Source organism: Capra hircus, chromosome 22, assembly GCF_001704415.2.
Source record: "Capra hircus breed San Clemente chromosome 22, ASM170441v1, whole genome shotgun sequence".
Taxonomy (NCBI): Eukaryota; Metazoa; Chordata; class Mammalia; order Artiodactyla; family Bovidae; genus Capra; species Capra hircus.
Genome location: NC_030829.1, coordinates 30,529,890 through 30,554,561, shown reverse-complemented (window position 1 = coordinate 30,554,561; position 24,672 = coordinate 30,529,890). Strand labels below are relative to the sequence as shown.

Genomic DNA, 24,672 nt, shown 5'->3' with positions numbered 1-24,672 from the left:
ATATGGTAGACACTGTCAATAAAAGTCTGCAGTGAAGACGATCCCTATCTTTTCAGCGCTGCTTTATAATTACACGCCGGAAGTGATCACGTGAAACACCTAGGCTAGCTAATGACTTAAAGACACATTGTCTCTACGGTGACACACTGTGCTGGGTACATGGGCACGGTGATATGCAGAACTGACTGGGTAGACAGTCAGAAAATTCTCAAATGCTTTCAAAGCCTATGAGGAAGAATTAAATTTCATTTGCATTTCTGACTAAAATCTGTTTGCTGACAGGGAAAAAAAAAATGCATTCCGATGTTACTTGCTTTTATTCTGAGCAAAGAGGTGGCACTAGGCATGTTGTCTTTGGCAAACTTGTCTCAACTTTTCTATGGAACATTCTATCGATCACTAGAGGGCGCTGCGGCATTTAGGCCATTCTGACCTCTGAGTGCTTGGAAAGGTCTTGAACTCCTGAACAATGTCGAAAGGTGAAAGGAGAGACTTTAAGGGGGAAAGAAATGTTTCTTGGTACCACCTGATATTTCTTTTTCTCAAACCAACTCAAAAAGGCGTAAGTGGGAAAGTCAATCCATAAACATATTAAGCTCGTTGTGCAAAACTCCAAGACTTGTCACCTGGGAACTGATGGGGGAAATTCTCCTCCCCCCACCCCCTACCCCCGGTTCTGGAGATTGAAGTGCAGAGGCGAGAATGGTTATTTGCATATGCCCACCTTCTAGAAGGCTAGTCCCCTTCCACGTGCTCTCCTGTACTCACCAGAGGTAATTTCACTGCAGAACGTTCAGGCGTGCAAACCCAGAGCCACGAATAAGTTTCGAACAATTTATGATATCCGGCCTCCTTCGACATGTATTAGCATATACCTGGTTTCTTTAACATACACTTTGTTTTTCCAAAACCACAAACATCGGTGCTGGAATTTCATGTGGAAGCGCTTAAGGGGCTGAAAGTTAACACCTTTGTGATCCTTGCAGCCTCGCAGTGGCTGCGGAAACAAAAGCCTCTTTGTCGAGGCTTTCTTGAAATGTTTTCTTAACATGTTCCAAGTAGTTTTAGGCCGGGAACTAAAGTAAACAAGATGTTACCATGATAAAAACACTTGTGAAAACATCACAGACCAGCACTTAGGAGTTTCTTGCACATAAAACTCTTCACAGTTTTCAGAAGTGAAATTCACAGGAAAAAAAAATTTTTTTTTTTTTCCGTTAAAAAGTGAATTAGTGATGAAATGTCCTCTGCTGTCTCTAGCCCTCAACCTTTTTGAAAGGGTCAAAGTTCCACTGCTGGGCATTTTCTTGAGACATTTCCCTCCCTGTCTTCTCCAAGAGGACATATAAAATTTATTTTGGCTTTAAGAAGTAATGTACATCTGACTAACGTGTAAAGGAATTTGGGTTTTGATTGTCTGGCATGGTGCTTTTCTTCATGAGCAATAACCAAAAGATAAAAATGAAAACAAAATTTCTTTCAAATGGCTAGTAAGCAAGGGCCCAAATAATACTTTTTTCCAAACACACATGAGGGCCTGGTATTCGTGGAACTATGGATCTGTGTCTGATTTTACCCTCCAAGTCAGAAACAGGAAAATGTGGTCATGATTTAACCTTCACATCCACTCCCCACCTTGCTGAAGAATAGTATGCACCCTTTTTCAAAGAGCAAAGAGAAAGAATTATAGATTCGTGTTTTTATCAGTGAGGACTCTGACTTCAACCTGGTTAAAAAAGAAAAAACAAAAAACTTGATCCACGAGGGGTGCGGACAGGAGCACACTCGGAACTTTCACCTGTCTGGATGGTACTGGGCTTGTTTTTGTTTTTCTGTTATCGGAGGATTCCAAGCAATGCAGGGCTGGCGGGCTGCAGTGAAGTTAAGCATGGGTACCTGCTGGTATCAGATTCCTCCAACAAACACAACCGTCACATGATAACTCACGGTTGACAGATTAAAAAAACAAAACAAAACACTCAAACTGCAACTTGTTTTGAGAAGAAACAGGGAAATAAATGCACACAATAGACTGGGTATCTGCCGATTCTGATAAAGCATCCCTCTGTTGGCTGGCAGGGAAAGCCAACAGGACGGTTATTTGTACAGTGTTTATCTTTGAAATCAAGGGCCCTGTGGTATACCTCACCTTGGGAACAAACGCTGCAGAATGATCACAGAAGAGTGTCAAATCTCTGGTTCTGATTTACCAACAGTTATGATTTTTTTTCCTCAGGAAGAGGGGAAAAAAAAAAAAGGTCTCATTCTGAGACCTGAAACAAGCCAGGAGAGCGATGCCCAGGGAATTCAAGGATGTGGCTCAGCTGAAAACGTAAGGACACCAGAGAAGAGTACCCTAGGTCAGAGGTCAGCAAACTGGTGCAAAGAACGCAGCCACACCCACTCCTCACACAGATCCTATGGCTGCTTCTGTGCCCACAAGCTGAGTGCTTGTCTTGGAGACTGGGTGGCCTGCGAAAGTCCATCATATCGACTATCTGGCTCCTTTACAGGAAAAGTTTCCTGGCCCTGTCTGACAATCACCTTTGACTGTGTAGGACCCTCTACTGAAATTTATGGTTAAGGATTATGTTAAAGAACAGTCTCTTCTGACATATTAAAGCTCTGCATAGTCACAACCTCTTCCCTAGGTACAAGGTCAGAAATGCTTGTAAGAAAGTGAAACTGAAAGTCGCTCAGTTGTGTCTGACTCTGCGACCCCATGGACTATACAGTCCATGGAATTCTCCAGGCCAGAATACTGCAGTGGGTAGCCTTTCCCTTCTCCAGGGGCTCTTCACAAACCCAGGTCTCCCTCATTGCAGGTGGATTCTTTACCAGCTGAGTCACAAGGGAAGCCCAATGTTTGTATAGCTTCAATTATTTCTCTTTTTAAAAATACACTTAAGTAGATGAGAAAAGAAGTACTAATATTTTTCGACAGTGCCTGCTACGGACCAGATACCTGACGTGATGTACCTTTTCATTCTCCCAACTCTTAAGAGGCAGTTATTATTATCATCCCAAATCACACGTGCTTACACTGAGCTCAAAGAACACACTCCTAGCAACTGGCTTCACGACCCATTCTGCCTTTCTTCAAAGCTTTCTTTATGCCTATTGCCGTACACAGTAAGCATACTGTTAATAAAATGAACTGCTTCTAACCAGGCGCTATTATATAACAGTTAACAGCAAGTCCTATGAAGTCTCACTGTCTGGGTTTAGATCTTGACTCCACCTATTACTAGCTGTGTGACCTTGGGAAAATTATTTAACCTTGCTGTTCCTTAGTATCCTTATCTTAGCTTGAGAGTAATACTGCAATAGTATCACTATAAGGTGGCTGTATTAACTGAGTTATATATGTAAAGCACTTCAAATTATGACTGTTGAACAGGTCAGAGCTATACCAGGGGAGTGTAAAATTCTAATTTAGAAGATAGGTGATAAAAAAAAAATCTATGAAGCAACCTCTAAATCAAAGACTGAGCAGGGAATTTCCTGGCGGTCCAGTGGTTAAGACTCTGCACTCCCAAGGCAGGGAATGTGGGTTTGATCCCTGACTGAGGAACTAAGATCCCACATGCCTTGCAGCATGGCGATTAAAAAAAAGGGAGTGCAGAGCAATTGACACTGTGTTAAGTAAGGGTGTCTTGAAAATCTAAGACCTCTAATATCAATTTTCTAAAACCGTAAGAGAATACTTCTAAAGTGGGATCATGGGACAAGGTTCTGCTCATGGGCCCAAGAAAAAGGTACTTTCAGAGTCTACAAAATCTGGCAGTTTGAGAAGAAATGCTTCAAACATCACTTCCTGATAATAATGACACCGCTGTGATGTCATTCCAAGAGGCCATATGGCAAAGCTGGTTTCACTACAGCCAACATGACCACCCTTCAGAATGAACCAACACATGAAGGACATGAACTCACAAGAGTTACTTACTTTTCACTACTCTAGGCCTTACACTGGAAGACTACTGTGAATTTCCAAGAGCTAAGATACCACTGAGGAAGCACATCAAAATCCTGAATTTGTCATAGACTGTCAACCCATGGGTAAACTTGGGAAAGCACCATGAGAGCTCTAAGAACTAGAGGCAGTTTTATTATTCAGCATTTACCCTCCATTTGCTGCTTTACAAGAGTCATTTTCTTACTTTTGGGAACTAAGTCTCTCATCCCCAGTCCCCGTGTGGCCCCTGGGGGATGAACAATTTATTGCACTCTGCAGGTTGGTATGTGACTCAGGCCTGGCCGCCTCATGACTGGTTCAGAGCTAGGACACCTACTCAATCTGAGCCAATGACAGTCTGCAAAGAACACTTTTCTGCAACTACTGAAAAAAGAGATGCACTCTGGGGTCAATCAACTTATGGCGGGTGAATCTCTCTTCTTTACTTTTACTTGGAAAGAGCCTGAGTAGGAAGTCAACACAGAAGAAAACAGAGCTAAGGAGCAATGAACCCATACTCCAATAACCTTGTTGAAGCATCAGGGTCCAGTCATGCTTGCAGCCAGCTGTATTATCAGACCAATTATCAACCCCCAACACCACCCTCCTTTTCTTTGGTTTAAGCCAATTTAAGTTGGTTTTCTTTAACTTGCAAACATAAATATTCCGACAAACATACATCAATAAGCAAGTACTAGGAACTAAAGAAGCAACAGCTGCAGGACTAGCGGGAGCATTTCAGTGTCTCTGAGCAAACATGCCATGTCATGTGCAAAACCACACAAAATAATAGAGGGACATGAATCAAAGTGAAAACTAAATGGTGGTTTCCTATACAAGGGCCAGACTCCTCATAGCCTTACAAGAAAAATGGGCTTTTTTATAGGAATCAAGTCTAGGCTCTATTCTGATGACCTTCAGATCCATTTCTTTAGAAATGGATGTGGTCTGAAAGTGTGCCATTTTTTCATGGAGGTATACTTGCACCTCCCCCCACATATATATATATATATATATACACCTAACATCAGCTCACATAATAAATGGACCTAAGATCTGAGTGGGAAATACTTTGCCTATTAACAAAAAATTTTAAGTGGTCAATTGGAAAAATGCCCTTTTCCCTAATGACACAAGTCAATAAGAATGTTGATAGTAATTCTATAGTTCTAGAAACTTTATAAAATAAATCATATTTATAGATGTTCACTGGCCATTCTATAGAGGAGTGAAATTAAACCAGGTATTTATCAAAGTTAGCACTGGTACGGAAAGTGAAACTAGAATTGAAATGTTTCTGCCGAGATCTTTTTCTCATTATCAAAATACAATTAGGCAAGTGATTAGGAAATAAGAAAACAAAGATTCTACAATAACGGATTTAGGAGGGAACAAGGCCCAGTAGCACTAACTTGAATTATCATAACTGTAAAGAGCTGTTGCTTAATTTAAAATAAAGTATCACTGCTCTTCAGTATTAATATTTAGAATCAATTTTAACTATCTCTTTTCTAAAAAATTTTAAGTACTTAAGTTTTTAATGACCATGTAATGCTCTTGAAGTAAAATATTAAAGTGGAAAATCACCAAAACAGATTCACAGGCTTCCATTCATTCATTAAAAACATGATATTCACCAGAAGTGCTTGCAGGTAACACTGTATCTCTAATGCTGGCTTTATTAACATATTTGAACCCAGGTCCATAAAGATAGATACTGAGATTGTTCTAATAATATAAAGATCTTGCAAAACCAGAGACCTGCATGTAAATCAGCCCATCTCTATTATGGGGCTTGAATGAGACAGAAAAGTCAGAGGCAAAGACTCCCCACTGGCCCCCCAACACCCAGTTTGCAAACCATCATGCACCTGTATATATAGGAGTTTCATACATGCATATGTTTGCTTGTTGCATGATATATAAACACAGTGAATATAATGCAGTATTATACTCAGTCCATACATCAATGATTCAATGATACTATGAATATATTTATGTGATGTCAATAATGCGGGGCAGTTTCATCTCAATATTTTTAAAGGACAAGGCACTGTATATGAAGGAAATCTTACGATGTAGTGCAGAAGCATCTCATTTCAGCTTCCAGAGGGTTAACACACCATTTACTCAAGGGATGCTTAATCAGCATATAGATTCAAATGGGATAGCCCAAGTTTCAGTCATACTTTAACTGCAGGAATTAAACTGAATCCTTTTCCCTATACAACAAGAATCCGAACAAAAGCCAACAGTGATATAGAAAGGTAAGAATCGAATTGGTAGCTTTTCCTGGACGTTTGTAAAGTCATTTGTGAAGAAACAAAGAGGCCCAATCATCAAGTTGTAATTGGCCAGTAATTGACACCGATTTTATAAAACTAGAGCTAGTGCTTGTGTTATTAATTTAATATGGAGGGATGTGAGTAAAAGCAAAGACTAAATTACTACACGTTTAACACTGGAACAATTTTTACTTAATCACTGTCATTCTGAGAAAATAAGTAAAGGATCTTACGAATAGGATCAAACTGCCCTTGGATATCAATCTCTTCCACTTAACAAGGCAACACTCAATAGATCTGTAAAACTATTCCTATGACTATGCTAGACATGGTGATTGTGAGTCTATCTTCAAAATGGTGGTGTAAACCCCTGCATCAAAAAGGCATCTCATGAGGAAAAGCATGAACAGTGGGAGGTGATGGCTACGTCTAAGAAGAAAGTGTTATCAAATCATTCTTACTTTAGAAATGACTGGAAATCTTCACACACTGCTTCACAGCCAGGCCACTTGCACACACCGTGTCCATAGAGAGGATGGCTATGTGGATGTTCCTCATGGGACAAACTGAAAGAAAATGCACAGAGGACAAGAGAATGAATTGGCTGCCCAGAACCATCCCACCAGACATAAAAAGCAAGAGGAGCCGGCCCATGTCGCCAAAACGCGAACACAAACCAACTCGTGCTTTCCTCTTCCCATGGAATTTATGAATTACTTTTGCAGCACACTTTACTTACAAAGCAAGAGCTAAATTTCAAAATGTGAACAGCCCAATATTAGGAATGTTAGCATCACATTAGAAAAGTGCTCGACAGGCTCTTGTTAAGAGGCAGACCTCTCTACTCAGACTGCAAAGGATTTGTTAAAAGGCCAGAACTTTATACCTATGGCTGACTCTTGTTGATGTTTGACAGAAAACAACAAAATTCTACAAAGCTATTATCCTTCAATTAAGAAATACATAAATTTTTTAAAAAGCTAGAACTTACCATTTAGTCTACATAGTGGAAATTATAATCTGTACTTGATTTTGAGATTCTCCCCAGAACATTATAAAATTTTTCTCTCCCTTCTACCACAAAGAGCATCCCCCAAACTGTAGTCTTTTCACAAGTTAATTTTACCAACCAGAGTGCAATAAAATAATTTAGAATGTAGAATGAAATAACTGAGAAAGACAAATGTATCCAAGTAGATGATTAACTTAACAACAACAACAACAACGCTAACGGGAGCAGGAAGATTCTATCCCTACAGTGACTGACACCAAGACTGGGGGAAAACTTGGCATGAACACAAAGGGCTTACTCCTCCACTGGAGCTCCAATCAATAGCTAATGATTTGGCCACACGGATGCAGGTCATGGGATGCTTTGATCCACGCCACGTGGTGCTCAGAAAAGTGAATCTGTTGTACTTGCTGATGAACCATATTCTCAAATATTTTCTCCGTTAGATTTCTGCATCCAGACGTGTTTCAGACAAATTATTTTTACAGTCGTTCCATAACCTTAGACTCCATCAAGCAGAAATGTAAAGCTAACATTAAGAGTTCTGTTTTGTACTAAAGCTCATTCTTCTCAAGGAAAGGGCTATTTTGCAACTTACTCCACTGCCTCTGCCAGACTCTGAACTTCAGGCACACTGAATTATAATCACACGCATACACGCACACACACACAAAAACACATGACGCACACGCATGAGGGGCTTGTATTTTATATAACTGCCAGGATGTGTATTCACGTATTTTATCGACTCACATTCATAGAACAGACATACACACACGCCACTTGTCCCTGACTTACAATGCAATTAATCCACAGCCAGCATATTATGAACATTTAAACTAAGATCATCAATACTAAGCACACACCTTAACAAAGATCCACAGGTCTCTTTGTGGCTCTTAAATGATTCACTTGGAAACCTAATATCATTTTAAAACAATAAGAAACTATTTTGCCTGACAATAGAAAACAATTCTGAGAAAAAACAACAACAACAACAAAAGCAAAAGACTTAAGTTAGGAAAAGCACTGAAAGGTGCCCTCATGGAAGAAAGAGAGTAACACAAGAGAGCTAAGGTAGTTACAGTGAGATTTCTAAAGCCCAGCAATAAAATGATATTCTCTGAGCAGGTAAAGGGGTGAAATTCCATTGGAATGAAGCAAAGAATGACTATCTATCCATGTCCATCTTCTGAATTTAAAAAATAAATAAAGGATGGTACAAAACAGAATTTAAAAAATTACTGGCAATATTTAAACTCCAAGAATCCTTCAAAGTAACAAGATCCTCAGAATATCTGAGGGAAGGAAATCATTTAAAAAGAAAACTGTTCTAAACCAATATCTTACAAAGGAAAAAAAGAAGCCCAACCACAATAACTCTTTTTTTTACCAATTTTGTGAAGAGTAAAGTATTTTCATAATCCTAAAAGAATTAGTGTATATTTATTGTATAAACCTTGAAAAGAAAAAAAAAAAACCCTGAATACACACAAATACATTTTTGATAAATTAAGGCATGGAGGTTTGTATTATTCTTTCAAATTTAGGATAATTTTGTAAATAATGTGTCTCGTTATCAACTAATTAATCCTTAAGAGCCTTATATATTGACGCGTAACAGCTTGTCATATACCATCTCAGGTCAAGTTACCTGCCAAAATCAATCTAACATTCCTCTATTTTGGACACCGAGGTTCCCTTCATGTTTCTAATATTTATGAATAATGTTAGAAATAAAATTTACCGGGCCAAACATCCCAGTACAGAGCTGATTTTCACCAGAAGATACATTTAGAGAAATGGAACCACTCTTTGAAATCAGTCCAAAGTTTTAACAATGACCACAGATACTTTTTAAAGTAGCTCTTGAGAAATGCTCCATGCTGAGTACATTCTTAGTCATTGTACCTACTTTGTCTGATTCTTTAGATTAGGAATGAAGAAACTCAACTAATTTAGATATAAAATTAACCTCACTGGTTACAAATTGCCAATGGTTATTCATCAGTGCTTTGTGGGTTAAACCAAGAAGGTTCTCAGTTATAGTGTGAAAGAAAGTAACATGTCTTCACTAGAGGAATTTACAACTAGAAATAAAATGCACATAAATTAGTAACCACCACTCTCACTCCCTACCCCCCAAACATCCCCTGTAACCTGAATTAAAAAACTACTCTCCTCTAAGAACGTATACTTGGTTCAACTGAATATCCTTATTTCAAAGGAAGGACAGATGACAACTCACTGAAGCTTCACAAGGGTAACCATTCACATCTGAAGGCTGAGAGAAATGCCAACTCCTGGCGCGCATGCATATTTACATACATAGCAGACCTCTTGAAAACGTGCTCTACCTTAAAACTGTTTTTATCACAAAACCATTACATGAACTTATTTTTAAAAGTTCACTTCATACCGTGTTGGCTCCTCAACTTTGCCCCGACTTCATCCCACACCTAGCACAACCCCACCCTGGTCAACCCTGCAGGTGCCCTGGCGCATCGCCATGCTGTGATCTCTTTCTCAAGCATTACTAGAGTTCACAGACATGGAAACAGGCTCTGCCTCCCACTGTCACTTGCTTTCGAAACCTATGTGAATACTTTATATTTTATCGGAATACACCTGCTTCACAATATTGTATCAGTTTCTGCCCTCCAACAGTGTGAATCAGCTATATATACACGTACATCCCCTCCCTGGTTAAGCCTCCCTGCCCCTACTCCCACTCCTCTAGATCACCACAGGGCACCGAGCTAAGCTCCCTGCGCTACACAGCAGCCTCCCACTAGCTATCTACTTCACACATGGCAGTGCACGTTTCTCAGTGCCATTCTCTCAGTCCATACACAACTGGCTGAAATAAGGCGACTGGCTTTGCAAGGAAAAAGAACAGACTGCCAGTGGTGCCGGGAATAGCCTCTCTGGAAAGACACATAAGATGTTGTAATACTTGTCCCTCTGGGGCAGGAGGGGAGTAACAAAGGAGTAGAGAAATGAAATTTTCACTGTATCATTTTTTGTATCTTTTGAAGTTTTAAATTTTGTGCATGACAGGTATGTTTTTCTGGCAAATGTTCAATATATGTATAAACATATACACAGACCCTCACAAACCCACACAGAAACATATACATGCATGAAAAAGTCAAGTGCTGTCTATTTGGGACTCACTCTCCAGAATGATGCTGGTGCAAGCCAATGTGGTACCTTTGCCGCCTGTGTGACTAGGTCCTACTTTGGCCTTTTAGTCATTCTGGATGAAGCACCCTCAGACCTCAGCAGGTATACCCCTGAATGGGAGCTTTTCTGTTTCACCGGAAAAGTGGAAAAAGTTTCTATTCTTACTGCCTTTTGGGACATGCCAAAAGAGACAGGACAGGAAAATTGAAAAAAAAAAAAAAAAAAGAGTATGGCCACACCAGTATTCTTGCCTAGAAAATCCCACGGACAGAGGAGCCTGGCAGGCTGGGACGCAAGGAGTCGGATACAACTGAGCAAACACACACACACACATTTATGAATTTGCAGGACCAGAGGTGATCTTGTGGTAATCTAATCCAACACCCATATTTTCAGAAGAGTAAATTAAGTTTAATAAATGAGCATGGGAATTTTTAAACTTGAATTAACTCAGAATTTCATTTTTATGATGAAACTTGGTGGGAAAATGACCACCTCAACATGGTTAGATAAAGCCTGTGACTTAGTCATTTAAATCAACTGTTCAAAGGGGAGCTCACTGATGTGAGAAGTATATAAGTTCTGAAAGGCTGCCAAGATCAGTTTTGAATAAATGCTGAATAAAGTGTTGAATAATGGATGAATAAATAGATATATTTGATTTTAAAGGGATCTAAACATGCTTCCCCCAAAATTAACCTTCAAAAGTGTAAGGTCAATTGTTTAACAGACGATGTCTTATTATGAACTCCCAGGTTGAAAATATTTAGGGGCAGGGATTGCATCTAATTCATCTCTACCTACTCAGTACCTTGCACATAACACGAGTTCAGTTAATGTTAGATGGACTGGTGCATGAACAGACAATAATTATATTATTCTATTTAATTTCCATGTGGACATATATGCAATAAATATTGGCCCTTTAAAAAAATTCTCGAAGGTTGGTACCAGAATGATGCTAACTGACTTGAAAAAACAGCATTCTGGCACTTTCTATCATTTAGCTTTATTTCAAATGTGTAAAATACAAATAGTACACAGCCAAAAAAAAAAAGAGGTGATTTAAATTTCTTCTGATAATCCTCGGTATGAAAAAACTAGATATATTTATTAACACAATAATAGTGACAACATTTCAGGTTAGAAAGAATCAACTTGCCACAAAAAGTATAATCACACAAAAATATGCAACAATTTCTAATATTACATAATATTAAATATGCTCCATATTAGTCAGTATGATGTAATGGCGTCACTGACATTTATTTAAAACTTGTTGTGGTATTTGTTCTTACTATGTCAAAGCATAGCAGCCAGAGCCTTAGTTTCAACACTGCCTTTGGCCTTTGATATTGGTGACGATTCACTGTTACCTTCTCAAGTTCTCCACTCAACCAAAGTTTGAACTAGAATCACTGCTAAAACTAAGAACAATCTCTTACTCCAATCTGTACACTTTAGTGGTCTTCATGCTCTAAGTCCTGTAAGCTAATTTTCCCTGTGGTAACCAAGAGAAGAATCGTTGAAGGAGAGGAAAAACACAGACACCTCAGAGAAAAGGGAACCCTCCTACAATGCTGGTGTAATTGTAAACTGGTACAGCCACTATGGAGAACAGTATGGCAGCTCCTTACAAAATTGAAAATAGAGTTAAGATACCTTCCAGCAATCACACTCCTGGGCATATATCCAAGGGAAACTCTAATGCAAAAAGATACATGTACCCCAATGTTCATAGCAGCACTATTTATTAATACAAGAGCGAAGACGTTGCAGGAAGCGACACACCCACTGACAGATGAAAGGCTAAAGAGGACGCGCTACATGCAGCAATGGACACTGCTCCGCCGTAAAAGCCTGAAACGACGTCATGCGCAACAACGGGGAAGGACTCAAAGATGAGCACAGCACCCGAAGGACGTCAGACAGAGGAAGACAAAGATGTGTCACTTACATGTGGGATCTAAACAATGACACCAATGAATCTGTTCACAAAACAGAAACAGACTCACAGACACAGAAAAAGAACTTATGGTCACTAAAGGGGGAAAAGGAGGAGGAATGACAAATTATGAGTTAGGATTCACATATCCGCACTGCTGCTGCTAAGTCGCTTCAGTCGTGTCCGACTCTGTGCGACCCCGTAGACGGCAGCCCACCAGGCTCCCCCGTCCCTGGGATTCTCCAGGCAAGAACACTGGAGTGGGTTGCCATTTCCTTCTTCAATGCATGAAAGTGAAAAGTGAAAGTGAAGTCGCTCAGTCGTGTCCGACTCTTAGTGACCCCATGGACTGCAGCCTACCAGGCTCCTCCGTCCATGGGATTTTACAGGCTATCTATAAAATAATCGACAAGGACCTACTGTATAACACAGGGAATATCTCAGTATCTTGTAATAAACTACAATGGAAAATAATCTAAAAAGAAAAAAGAAAAGCACAGACACCTCGCTGTCCTCAATGTCAATTTTCCTGCATGCTAACTTTCATGTCTGTGTACTAACTTTCACCCTGTCTGTTTTTCCCCTTTTCCAAATTTCCAAATTTGTCTTCTGTTATTTTTCTCAATTCCTGATTCATCTGCAACAAAAGTCTGCATCTGTGCCCATTAGGGCTTATAACTTCTCCCCTTTGCTCTCACCATCAAACCCAAATTATAAATTGTATTTCATTTTATTAGCATGTTGTTTGACACATAAAGTTCCAGAAGACCGTTGGTCATTTTCTAATGGCTCAAAATAATGGAATACATTTTTCTAAGTTTTATTGAGGTATAGTTCATATCCCTCAATGAAACTGATGCTGGGAAAGATAGAAGGCAGGAGGAGAAGGGGATGACAGAGGACGAGATGGTTGGATGGCATCACCAACTCAATGGACATGAGTTTGAGCAAGCTCTGGGAGATGGTGAAGGACAGGGAACCCTGGCGTGCTACAGTCCATGGGGTTGCAAAGAGTCAGACACGACTGAGCAACTGAACAACACAGTCCATATCCCAAGCAACTCACTTATTTAAAGTACATAATTCAGGGAATTTCATGGGTTCCAGTGGTTAGGATTTGGCACTTTCACTGTGAGGGGTGGGTTCCGCTCCTGGCTGGGAAACCGCGATCCCTTAAGACTCGAGGTGCAGCCAAAAATAACTCACTAAATAAAGTACCTAATGCAATGGCATATATAAAGTATATAATGCAATATTCACAGAGCTGTCAAAGTATTACCAGAATGTAAGTTTAGAACATTTTATATCACACAAAAAAGAAACACTGGACCCATTAGTGGTCACTGCCCTGGTCCCTGTCAATCACTAATCAACCTTCTGTTTCTAGAGATCTGCCTCTTCTGAACATTTCCTATAACTTGGACCACGTAGCAAGTGGTCTTGTGTATCTGGCTTCTTCCATGAATCTTCGTGTTTTGAAAGGCCGCATTGCAGCGTGTGTCAGTGCCTCGTTTCCTTTTTCATGACTGAATACCATTCCCCTGCATGTACAGAACACATTTTGTTTATCCACTCATCTGCTGATTAACCTTTGGGATGGTCCCACATTGTGGCTACTGTGGTGATAGTGGTGATATTACAGTTCACATTCATGTACCTGTTTGGGTATACCTGTTTGGGTGTATATTCAGGAGTAGAACTGCTGGGTCATGTGCGACTCTATGGTCAACACTTTGAGAAACTGCCTGCCCATCTTCCAAAGCAGCTGCACTATGCTGTGTTCTCACCAGCACTGTTTGTGGGTTCCAGTTTCTCCACATCCTTGCCAATATACTTGCCATCTGTCTTCTTCATAGCCATTCCAGAAGATATAAATTGTTACCTTTCTGCACTTTTGATTTATGCTTGTGTGAAGATTAATGGTGCTGATATATACAGTATTATTGTCATAAACAGGAATGAAACCGTGCCATTTAAGGAGATGTGGATGGACCTAGAGACTGTCATAGAGAGTGAAGTGAGAAAGAGAAAAACAAATCCTACATCTTAACTCATATATGAGGATCTAGAAGAACAGAATAGATCTTATTCACAAAGGAGACACAGAAAACAAACGTATGGATACAAAAGGGGAAGGGGAAGTGGGATGAATTGAGAGACTGGGGTTGACATATATGCACTACTGCTACTACACACAAAATAGAGAACTAATGAGAACCTACTGCACAGCGCAGGGAACTCTACTCAACACTCTGCGGTAACTTAAACGGGAAGGAAACCCAAAAGAGAGGGGATATATGTAAACATACAGCTGTTCGTTTGCTATGCAGCGGAACCACGACTCTTTATATAAAGGAATTGCACTCCAAGACAATTTAAAAAAAACAACAAGGTTAGGGGCTCTGATCAATTTTTCATGTGCTTATTGATCATCTGTGTATCTTCTTTAGAGAATGTCGATTCAGACCCTTTGCCTACCAAAAAACACTGAGTTCTCTTTATTTTGGAGCTGCGAGTTTTTTCATGTATATATTTCCGCATGCAAGTCCATTATGAGATACAAGATTTACAAACACTGGTACTTATTTTGTAGACTGTCTTTTCAGTTTATTGATGGTATGCTTTGAGGCATGAAAGTCTTACATTTTGATGAAGTCCAATCTTTTTTCTCCCCCCTTTAGTTCCTTGTTGTGCTTGCGGTGTCACATTTAAGAAACCACTGACTGATTCAAAGTAATTAAGACTTACTCTATATTCTCTTCCAAGAGCTTTAGTCCTCACATTTAATCGAGTTTGAGTTAATTTTTATATTTTATGTGAGGCAGGTATAGAACTTCATTCTTTTGCATGTTGTTCCAGCAGTGTTTGATGAAAAGATTATTCTATCCCAAGTGAGCTATGTTGGCACTTTTGCCAAAAACCAAATGAACATAAGTGTAAAGATTAGAGTTTGTTCTCTTTACATATATATTTTTGTTGCTTCACTTTTGCTGATTTTCTTTTTTCCAGATACATTATCTCCATTCTCAAAAGAATTTATAATCATAATTTAAAATAATTTTGAAATCACTTTAGTATAATTTTTGAAGTCTGACTGGGGGGAGGAATGGAGATAAATTTTAATAAAAATAAAACCTGAGCAACCAAACATTTTGAGGAATGAATGCCTAGGGACAACTTTTATTCTCCAGATTCTGTTGATCCCTTGGTGTACTGAAAAATCATTTCAGAATGTACTTTGTGGATCTCTCTGCCCAACACATGAATGGAGTGTAACAACCTTTTCCTGAGGGCCAGCACTATGTGGAGGGATGGGTACCAGGTGAATAAAGACTTTGTTCCTCATTACAGAAGCATTAAAAACAAGGAACCTTGCAAGTCATTTAACTGTCCTGCCTTCCAACTCCTCATGTCACAACCACAGGGAAACACAAGTGATGACCTGTGTTGCTTCTCCCAGGGGAAGGCCTCTGTCAAACTTTCACTAGTTATGCAGATTAAAGAGGGTGTGTGCAGAAACACTCTCGAAGCATTTTTGCAACTAAAATACTCTGTTTTGTGGAATTCATTTATACTATTACTCTTCTGAGTTCAAGAGTAGAAAAGAAGAGGAACATTTATCTTCATAAGATGATGAAGTTAATTTATGTTCATGATGTCACCTTGGTAAATATAAAATTGTTGACAATATATTTGGGCAGAAAAAGTATTGTTCTATGAGGTTGTAAATTAAATTATTTGAAATTTATAATTTGTAAATATATATGGATATATTATAATAAATATATACATCATATTGATGTTTATGTAAATATATGCAGTGTATTATATATTTATATGAAATTTTAATTGTATATACATTGCTTTGAATTATATACAAACTAAATTCTTGAAGAAAAACACATTCATGAATGTATTTATAAATATAACTTGTTATTGATAACCAATAAAATAAATTGAAAAAAAAATGAATAAGGAGTAGTTGCTGAATGAGATTTGGTTAAAGAAATGATAGCTATGTCCTTACCTCTGAGGGAGAGCAGGAAGCGACCTTTTTCTAAAGCATTCCCCACGCCCTGAAAATACATACACCAAAAAGCACATCCACTCCCCTTGGCTACCTCCTTTGACTTAGAAGCTGTTCAGCGCTTCCCTTTCCCCACCGGCCACCATCCTCTTTCCCACCATGCTTTAACAACTTACACAAAACCCATCCTACCTTCTTTCTTTCTCTTCACTTCTTAGTTCTTATCACACTTCCCTGCCCCCTACTTTGCCACTCTATCCTACTCACTGAGATTTGAAGTAACATCAAATTTCTTAAGTCTGAATATGGAGTCCAAATTTGATTTTGAATGATAAAGTGATACCTGAAAACATCATCAGACCTCAGATGCTTTAACACTAATTTTCAAGAACTGATATCAAGTATTTGTGAATATACAGGAAGTCAACTTGAACGATATCAAACTGGGTGAGCTGGCTTTGGAATTTGATCATGGATGACCAATTAAAAAAAAGTAATGTAGCTTTCACAATAGCAAAAGAAATGATTACTGACATATTGAGGACAATTTTCCATCTTGGAGTCTATTATTTTGAGCATTTTTCATACTAGAGAATAATGCCTCAAAATCAACCAGAAGTCAAATCCTACACTCTTGTAGTAAGTAAGAGGACAGGTCCAGTTTCTTCATGTGTTATACTGTAGTGTGTGGGGGCGGGGGAGAGGTGGGGAGGGAGCTTTTTCATCTGTCTAGGAAAGGGAAAATGGTATGTGGGAACAGGGAAAAGGGTGACTCTAGCATTGTATCTGTTTTCCTGGTGCCTTTGTGAAAATGACCTTTGTCCTTTAACTTTCACTGAGAACACTTCAAGAAGCAGATGGACTGCTTCTGAAGAGTTGGGACAAGATTCAGCCATTGCATTTCCAGCACACTGCCTTAAGTTTTGTTTTTGATCGTTTCAGAAATATAACATCCTTAGGTGTTTATTAATCAGGTTTCTGAAAGCAAGCTGGCAATCAGTTCTATCATCAAAGAGAATGGTGTTTTATTAAAGCCCATCAAAGGGCCAGCTCTAGAGCACAGAAAGATGGGAACGCTCTCCAAACTGGGAGAGACACACGCTTCTCTCTGTTTCACTCTCCCACGCAGTGAGTCCCTGACTCTCCTTCCCCACAATGCTCATCATCTCAGTTTTCTGCTGCTTTTCAGATCATGTTTAATTAGAAGATTTCACATTCCCTTGTGATATGATATTCATGAGGAAAACTTGCAACTGGAGTGACTGTGAATTAGCCTATTAAGTGCCAGATTTGTGCTTTTAAACAATGATGGAGATTATTGTTATTATCTGTTCTCAATATTGCGCCTCGAGAAGTGAAGTCTACCGTAACTAACTTCACATCTGAAACACAAGCTATTGACTGTTTACATCTGGGTTTATCTTTTTCTGGAAATACAAATTATCTTGAAGAAATATGGGTCACTTTTCTGCAATGGTCCTCAGGGAATGGCCTACTAACATAGTGACTTGGATGAGTTAGTGATATACAAATACCCTCACTTTCATAGGTAAGGGTTCACGCCTGTGTGTAAAAATAAAAAAGACTAATATATCAGAGTTGTGACTTCTCAGTGATAACTTTTTATAAAACCCATTTAACTTCATCGATTTTAAGAAAAAAAAATGCATATATGCAGGTATGGCAAAAGTTGAAGATGGCAAGAGAATGACTCAAAGACTTGTCACCTAGGATCAAAGGTTTAAAACTGCGTCTAATAGGCAAGGATACACACTCTTCCTTTTTTCCAGGGCTAATCACAGAGTGAAGTGAAGTTGCTCAGTCATGTCTGACTCTGCAACCCCATGGACTGTAGCCTACCAGGCTCCTCAGTCCATGGAATTTTCCTGGCAAGAATACTGGAGTGGGTTGCTATTTCCTTCTCCAGGGGATCTTCCCGACCCAGGGACTGAACCCAGGTCTTCCGGATTGTAGGCAGACGCTTTACCATCTGAGCCACTAGGGAAGCCAATGCTTCTCAAATTCTATCACAGATGTAAACTGCCTGGAGATCTTTTTAACATGCAGATTTTGATTCAATAACTCTGGGGGGGCACCCAAGATAATACATGCTCCTGCATGACGGTGAAGCTGTGTGGCCTGGACCAAAACTTGAGTGCTAAGGATCCAGAGAGTTCCCTGTTCTGAATCTGTCCTAAAAGTGATCACGCTTCCAGAAATACTCCTGAGATGTCCTTTCTATTAATTGTTGGCTGAAATGCCAACTGCAGATGGGTAGTTCTGGAAAGGGGGACACTGGGCAATCTCACCAAGCAACAGGTACAAACTCACAAAAACTTTTGCTGGTCCAAAGTTAAGAATTATATGCAAGTTGGTTTTTTTTTTTTTTAATATAATGAAACAGGTAAGACTGAAGTTAGCACCAGGAGAAGGTAATTTCCAGTGTTACATTAGCTCTGATCTGTTGAGTGATTTGGCCAGTGAACTGTGTTTACCAGGTACTCTATTTATCAGGAGAACCCTGGAGTAAACTGTTGAATATGGGTTTGACAATAATCCCAAGCCATCACGGTGTCCTTGAACCTGGGATGAGAGGATGCATATTTTCAGTAAGTAGGAAACCAGGATATATCGTGAAAGCGGGAGTTTCCATTCATTTGGCATAGTACCATATTCAGTCAAGGTTCTCCTCAGTAATAACAGAGAAGTCCTACCAAAATATCCCAACAGATGAGATGTGTGCATTCAACGATAGCCCACACAATGCCAGGAAGAACGAGAATGCACATTTCTAAAAACTAGCAAATTTAATTTGTATTAGACAAAAATATATCTCTTCTCTCCAACTCCTGGTTTCACAGATACTGTTTCTTAGGATGAGGCTTATTTTATTTACATTAAAAATGACTCGATTTAAAGAACATAATATAAATAACAGTCAGCTAAGCAGAACTCTCAAACCACATCACAACAGGGCACATACTGAAATGACTAAACTTTGGGAAAATCAAAGTGCATGAAGTAGCCCTCAAGGAGAGGCAGTCTGTAACTGAATTACTTCCTGAGTCAACAGTGACCCACTAGTAAGTTTCTTTGAGCTTTCAATAGGAAAGAAGGGCCTCAGAGTTATCCTTCATGACCCACAAAAGCCACAAGAGCACAGTGCAGTGTGTCAGATGCCTCGAGGACTAGATCCCACCCTTCAGGACTGGGGGGCATCCTATGTGCAGGCTATGGGTGTGACTTGTCACGAGCTGCTTTTCCAAATGGTAAGAATCTGAGGTCTGGTGCCATGTTGACAGGTCCTAACTTTGGCAGATACTTTTTCGCCATCATCTCCATGTCCCTTTTCAGCTGCACTGGGCAAACACACAATCTTGATTTCAGAAGCAAGGGCATAGCAAGACAACGGAGCAGAGAAGGAGAGCCTGAGTATCAGAGACTGGGCCAGCGTGTTCCGATCAATCACAAACACAGGGCGGGTGATGACAAAGGCTGAATGCCTGTGTTTGTGTGGTGACGAGTGAAGGGATAAATAAAGGAAAAGGACAAGAAGAGGCAGAGGTCCAGCTTTTGTTTCTGACACCCATAAGGGCAACCGCTATCCCAGGGTTGTAAGTGAGAGTTTCCCACTGGCAGCATTAACACTGGGATCTCGTTAAGAAAACAGAATGCTTTCCAAAGAGGGGCTGTGAGCAACTGTGTCAATACAGACATAGGGACCACTAATCCAAAAGATATTAACACCATTAGGCAGGCATGCGCATTATGTCCGTGCAAGTGTTTGCACTGGTGAGTCACAGGTCTGTGTGGAACCTTGTCCATATGTTAGAGGAAACAAGCAGACCCAGAAAACCAAAGAACATAAATAAAAAGTTCCAATCCTAATTCTTCTCATTTAATCCCTGCCCCTGACACGCTGTGGAAGTCAGCACAAGCGTAATCCAGAATCAGAGGAGTCATGTAACTGAAGCATCTGAGGGTCAGATGAGAAAGCAGAGGTGATTCAACGAGAAAGGGAGTTAGAGAAATAAAATGGCTAAAACCATGAGGCACTTACACTTTATGTTCTCCAAGAATTACTTCCTACTTTACGACATTCCTTTTATTTCTCAGTAGTATAAAATGCTTCACTAATGGTCACTGGATTAAACTCTTTGTTGCCCTTAATTCAGTATGTGGTTGTTTTTTTTTGGCTGAGCCACGCAGCGTGTAGGATCTCAGTTCCCCAACTAGAGATGGAACCTTCACCACGTGCAGTGGAAGCACTGTCTTAATCGCTCCCCCAGACCACCAGGGAAGTTCCTCAGCACGTTTTATGAAACACTTACTTTGTGCTTAAGCATCATGCTGAGTTCTTAGATGACAGTCTATAAACTTAGATTCCTAAGAAGAGTCACAGGAGGGTGCTAAGATTACATTACCATTTCTGTATCATGTGTTAAGATAATATTAGAACTTTTGTATGAATAGATAATTGTATGCATGTGTGTATGTATTTCTCATACTTTAAATTTTTTATATTATAGGTACTATGTTAGGCATGCAATTGATTTAAAGTATCTTTAACATGCTCAGAAGGTAAAGAATCTGCAGGCAATGTGGGAGGACTGGGTTTGATCCCTGGGTTGGGAAGATCCCCTGGAGAATGGCTACCCATTTCAGTAATCTTGCCTGGAGAATTCCATGGACAGATGATCCTCGCGGGCTATAGTCCATAACGTCTCAAAGAGTCAGATACGACTGAATGACTAACACTTTATCTTTAGTAGAAGTGCACACTCAAAAGTTTTAATATTGACAGGGTGACTGATCAAACACATTTGGAGTTCATTAGTGTAGACTATAACTAAGTTCTCAATCTCTCTAGAAAAGGTCTGCCCAATCCCCCAGCTGAGGAGAGAGAGAGAGAGAACTGAACAGATGACTGGAACATAAAATTCTGTAATATTTGATCTGGGACTTAAGAGTATCAATAGGAGCTCAATGCTAAAAGGAACAGGGTAAGGGAAACTAAAGCTCAAAAAGCAATGTTAGGCATAAAATGAAAAAGTAAATAAAGTTTAGAAAGACAAACCCAGAGTACTTACAAGTGATTTAAAGACCAACATTAGGAATTTTAAAAATAAATTCGCTCCATAAAATAGTTTATATTGGGTCAAAGCCTTTAGAATTTTTTCTCTTTGAAATGTTAAGTCTTGGCACTTGGATCCAGACTGTCTTCAATAGTGAATAATAGTTACCAAGCTCCTTCCTCTGTCACTTAAGACTCGCAGAAGGCAAGAATGCCATGGCATCTAAACAGCAGCTGGCATGTTCTATGGCAGTGGTTCCCAGAGTATGGTCCTCGGGAACTTGTCAGAGACGCAAATTCCAAGGCTCCACCCCCAGTACTGAGCCAGAAACAGCAGGACTAGGGTTCAGCAACCTGCAGTTCAGCCAGTCCTCCAGATGATTCTGATGCAAGCTAATGACTGAGAATCACTCTGACCAGAAATTCAAATTTTCTGTCTTGTCTGGAACACCGTATCAACAAAGGCTAGTCCATTACTCCTACAGTATCTACGGCCAACACGTAGCAACAACTATTGATGGGTTCCTGATCATCAGCGCTTCATAAATTCACTATATTCTGAACATTCAGGCTCAGCAATGGCTCCATGCCAGCCTGACTGTGCTAGGTGATTGGGACGTGGCAACTGGCAAGTGAACTATTAATCGCTATTGAAGACAGTCTGGATCCAAGTACCAAGACTTAACAATTCAAAGAGAAAAAATTTTAAAGACTTTGACCCAATATAAACTATTTTATGGAGCAAATTTATTTTTTAAAATTCCTAATATTGGTCTTTAAATCACTTGTAAGTACTCTGGGGTTTGTCTTTCTAAACTTTATTTAATTATTTATCTGTGGTAACAGTCACAGAGTTCACTGCATCCAAAAAGTGCACCTGATGCAAATGCGGGGGACGGAAATACAGCCACAACGATCTACCACTAGTGCTCATGTTTAACTAGCCATACACTCTATCTCATTTTGCCTATATTTGTATCACTGCATTTATTATACCGTGTTGGCAAGTGTCTGTCTCCGCGTTTCTCCCTCTAGGCTGTGAGCTCTTTAAGGGAAAGAAGTATGTTCAAGTCTTCCCTTAATTTCCAGAACCTACAATTAGTAAATAAAAGCTCAATAAAGGTGGCTTGAACAAACAAATGGCCCTAAAAAACAACCATATTCATTAGTCTTTAATTAATTAAATCATTACCAACATTTAATGTTCATGGGGGACTGCCTGTGCGCCAGAGACTACAATGTGCACACGCTCATTTCATCGACAAGGCCCGGCACGGCAGTGCACCCACTTCACAGTGGGCACATCGAGGCACATCAAGATGAAGCGCACGGCGTGGACTGCCTGTCCCGGAATGCAAGCTATCCGGTTTCAGAGTCCACACTCCCAGCCACGGAACAACAAAGCTGCCCTCACACTGATCCAGCTAAGAGCCACAACCCAGCAAAGCATGTTCTCTTTCTGCTCCTGCCTCAGGAGCTTTGCTTTTGCTGTGCCCTCTGCCTAGAGGGCTTGTCCCTGTCTGATCAAGGGTTATTTCCTCAGAGACGCTTTGCCAGACCCATGTATACAAACAGTGACCTGAGCCCCGCTCTTACACCTTTGCGGCTTCGTTTTTCTCCCCGGAACTTAATTCTGTCTTTTCATTACACGATTACGTGTCTGTTCTACTTCTCTTCTCCTGCAAAGCCAGCTCCATGAGGTCAGACTGTCAAGGTCAGGGTTTTAACTTTCAAAGCCATGGACACTTGGGTCAGAGCCTGTGTGAAGTTTTGCAGAATAAACGGGTCCACCTCAGTACTGTCTGGTGACTTCTGTCCTGCAAAGGCACGCTTTTTTGGTTGAACCCTTGGCAAAACTTCCCCATTTATCCTTGTTAAGTTTCTTTTTACTTCTCCCTGTACAATCCTCTAATTTATTCAAACACTACTGGATTATTCCAGCTCTTGGTGTCAATTTTTTTTTCTAATTAAAGTAAACTGCCATTTATTTCTCACACTGATCTTTAACACGGAGACATCTTGTTCTTGTCTTAAATATGACTCATATGGAAAAATGTAAGTTGGATATAGGGGCTCATGTATACCAGAATGTTCCCATCAATATTTTAGATATAAAAAGGAGAGATATAACTAGAGATGCCTGTCCAATTCGAAGATCTATAAGTAATACTGCAGTGGAGGTTTTTAGCCTTTTGGATGTATAACCAGAAATTCCACCAGATGACTAAAATGGCCCCTCTTAAAAGCAAATACCACATCATTTACACAAACACTTTAGATTTCTCTTTCCTTTTGCCATAATATACCTTCAAACTCAACATTCACAGCCAAACTGTAAAATACACACACAGAGCCGATCCTTCATAGATAGAGAGCGACATATTTAAAAAAAAAAAAAGAAAGAAAGAAAAAAGAAAGGAAAGAAATATTAACTTGCCCTTAGACTGATTTCCTTGAAGACTATAAAAGGAATAAAATTTGAAGGTCATAAAACTATGTCTATTTGTTTAGGGAAGTCTTACAGGTAGTATAAATATCATCAGCTACAGTTGCTATGAGGTCTGTTTGTTTACCAAACAAGAATACAAATAGTTACACAAAAGCGGAACAAAATTTGGGTATATAAATGGAGAAGCTTTTGCCTTCGGGTAAATTTTCCAAAGTGCTTTTTAAAATGTGACTATTTTTTACCTTCTTCATGGGGAAATTTCTGTTTTCTCGGTTCCCCCTTTTCAGTTCTGACACCTCTGGGGAATGTTTTATTCTCAGATTTCTAAGACTGATAATGATTAGCTTTTCCTTTTCCCTTTCCTTTTTTTGAGACCATAAAAACCAAAGCCATTAGTCCAACAACCCAAACGGCACAATAAAAGTAAATTCTCACAAATGAAAATGCAAAAAGAGAGAAGAAGGCGGCTGTAGAGTTTATAGACCAAGTCTAGGACAAGCATGCTATCCTCAAATTGAGTTCACCCACGAATAACCACCTAGAAAGGAATATATGTACACGACATTTTATGAAACAGGTATGTTTCATACACCTGAATTATACCCTCCGGGTTAACCATTTGCTTCTAAAATATAAAAGGAGGAAGGTTAAGTGAGGAGGTAATCGGCAAGGCAAGGCTGTTCTGGAATTTCTTCGCTGAGTGTGAGTGTGTGTGGTGTGTGCACTTGAGAACACA

General features: G+C 39.6%; 1 protein-coding gene across 16 annotated transcripts in view; it reads right to left on the bottom strand.

The window, feature by feature from the left end:
• The window catches only part of FOXP1 (forkhead box P1), a 624,629-nt gene that overhangs the window by 49,951 nt on the left and 550,006 nt on the right, over window positions 1–24,672 (bottom strand). For all 16 annotated transcript variants that reach the window (XM_018066793.1, XM_018066805.1, XM_018066804.1 and 13 more), the window contains one exon: window positions 6,705–6,809. In XM_018066793.1, coding sequence (XP_017922282.1) covers window positions 6,705–6,809 — 105 coding nt within the window. The remainder of the gene's footprint in view (window positions 1–6,704; window positions 6,810–24,672) is intronic.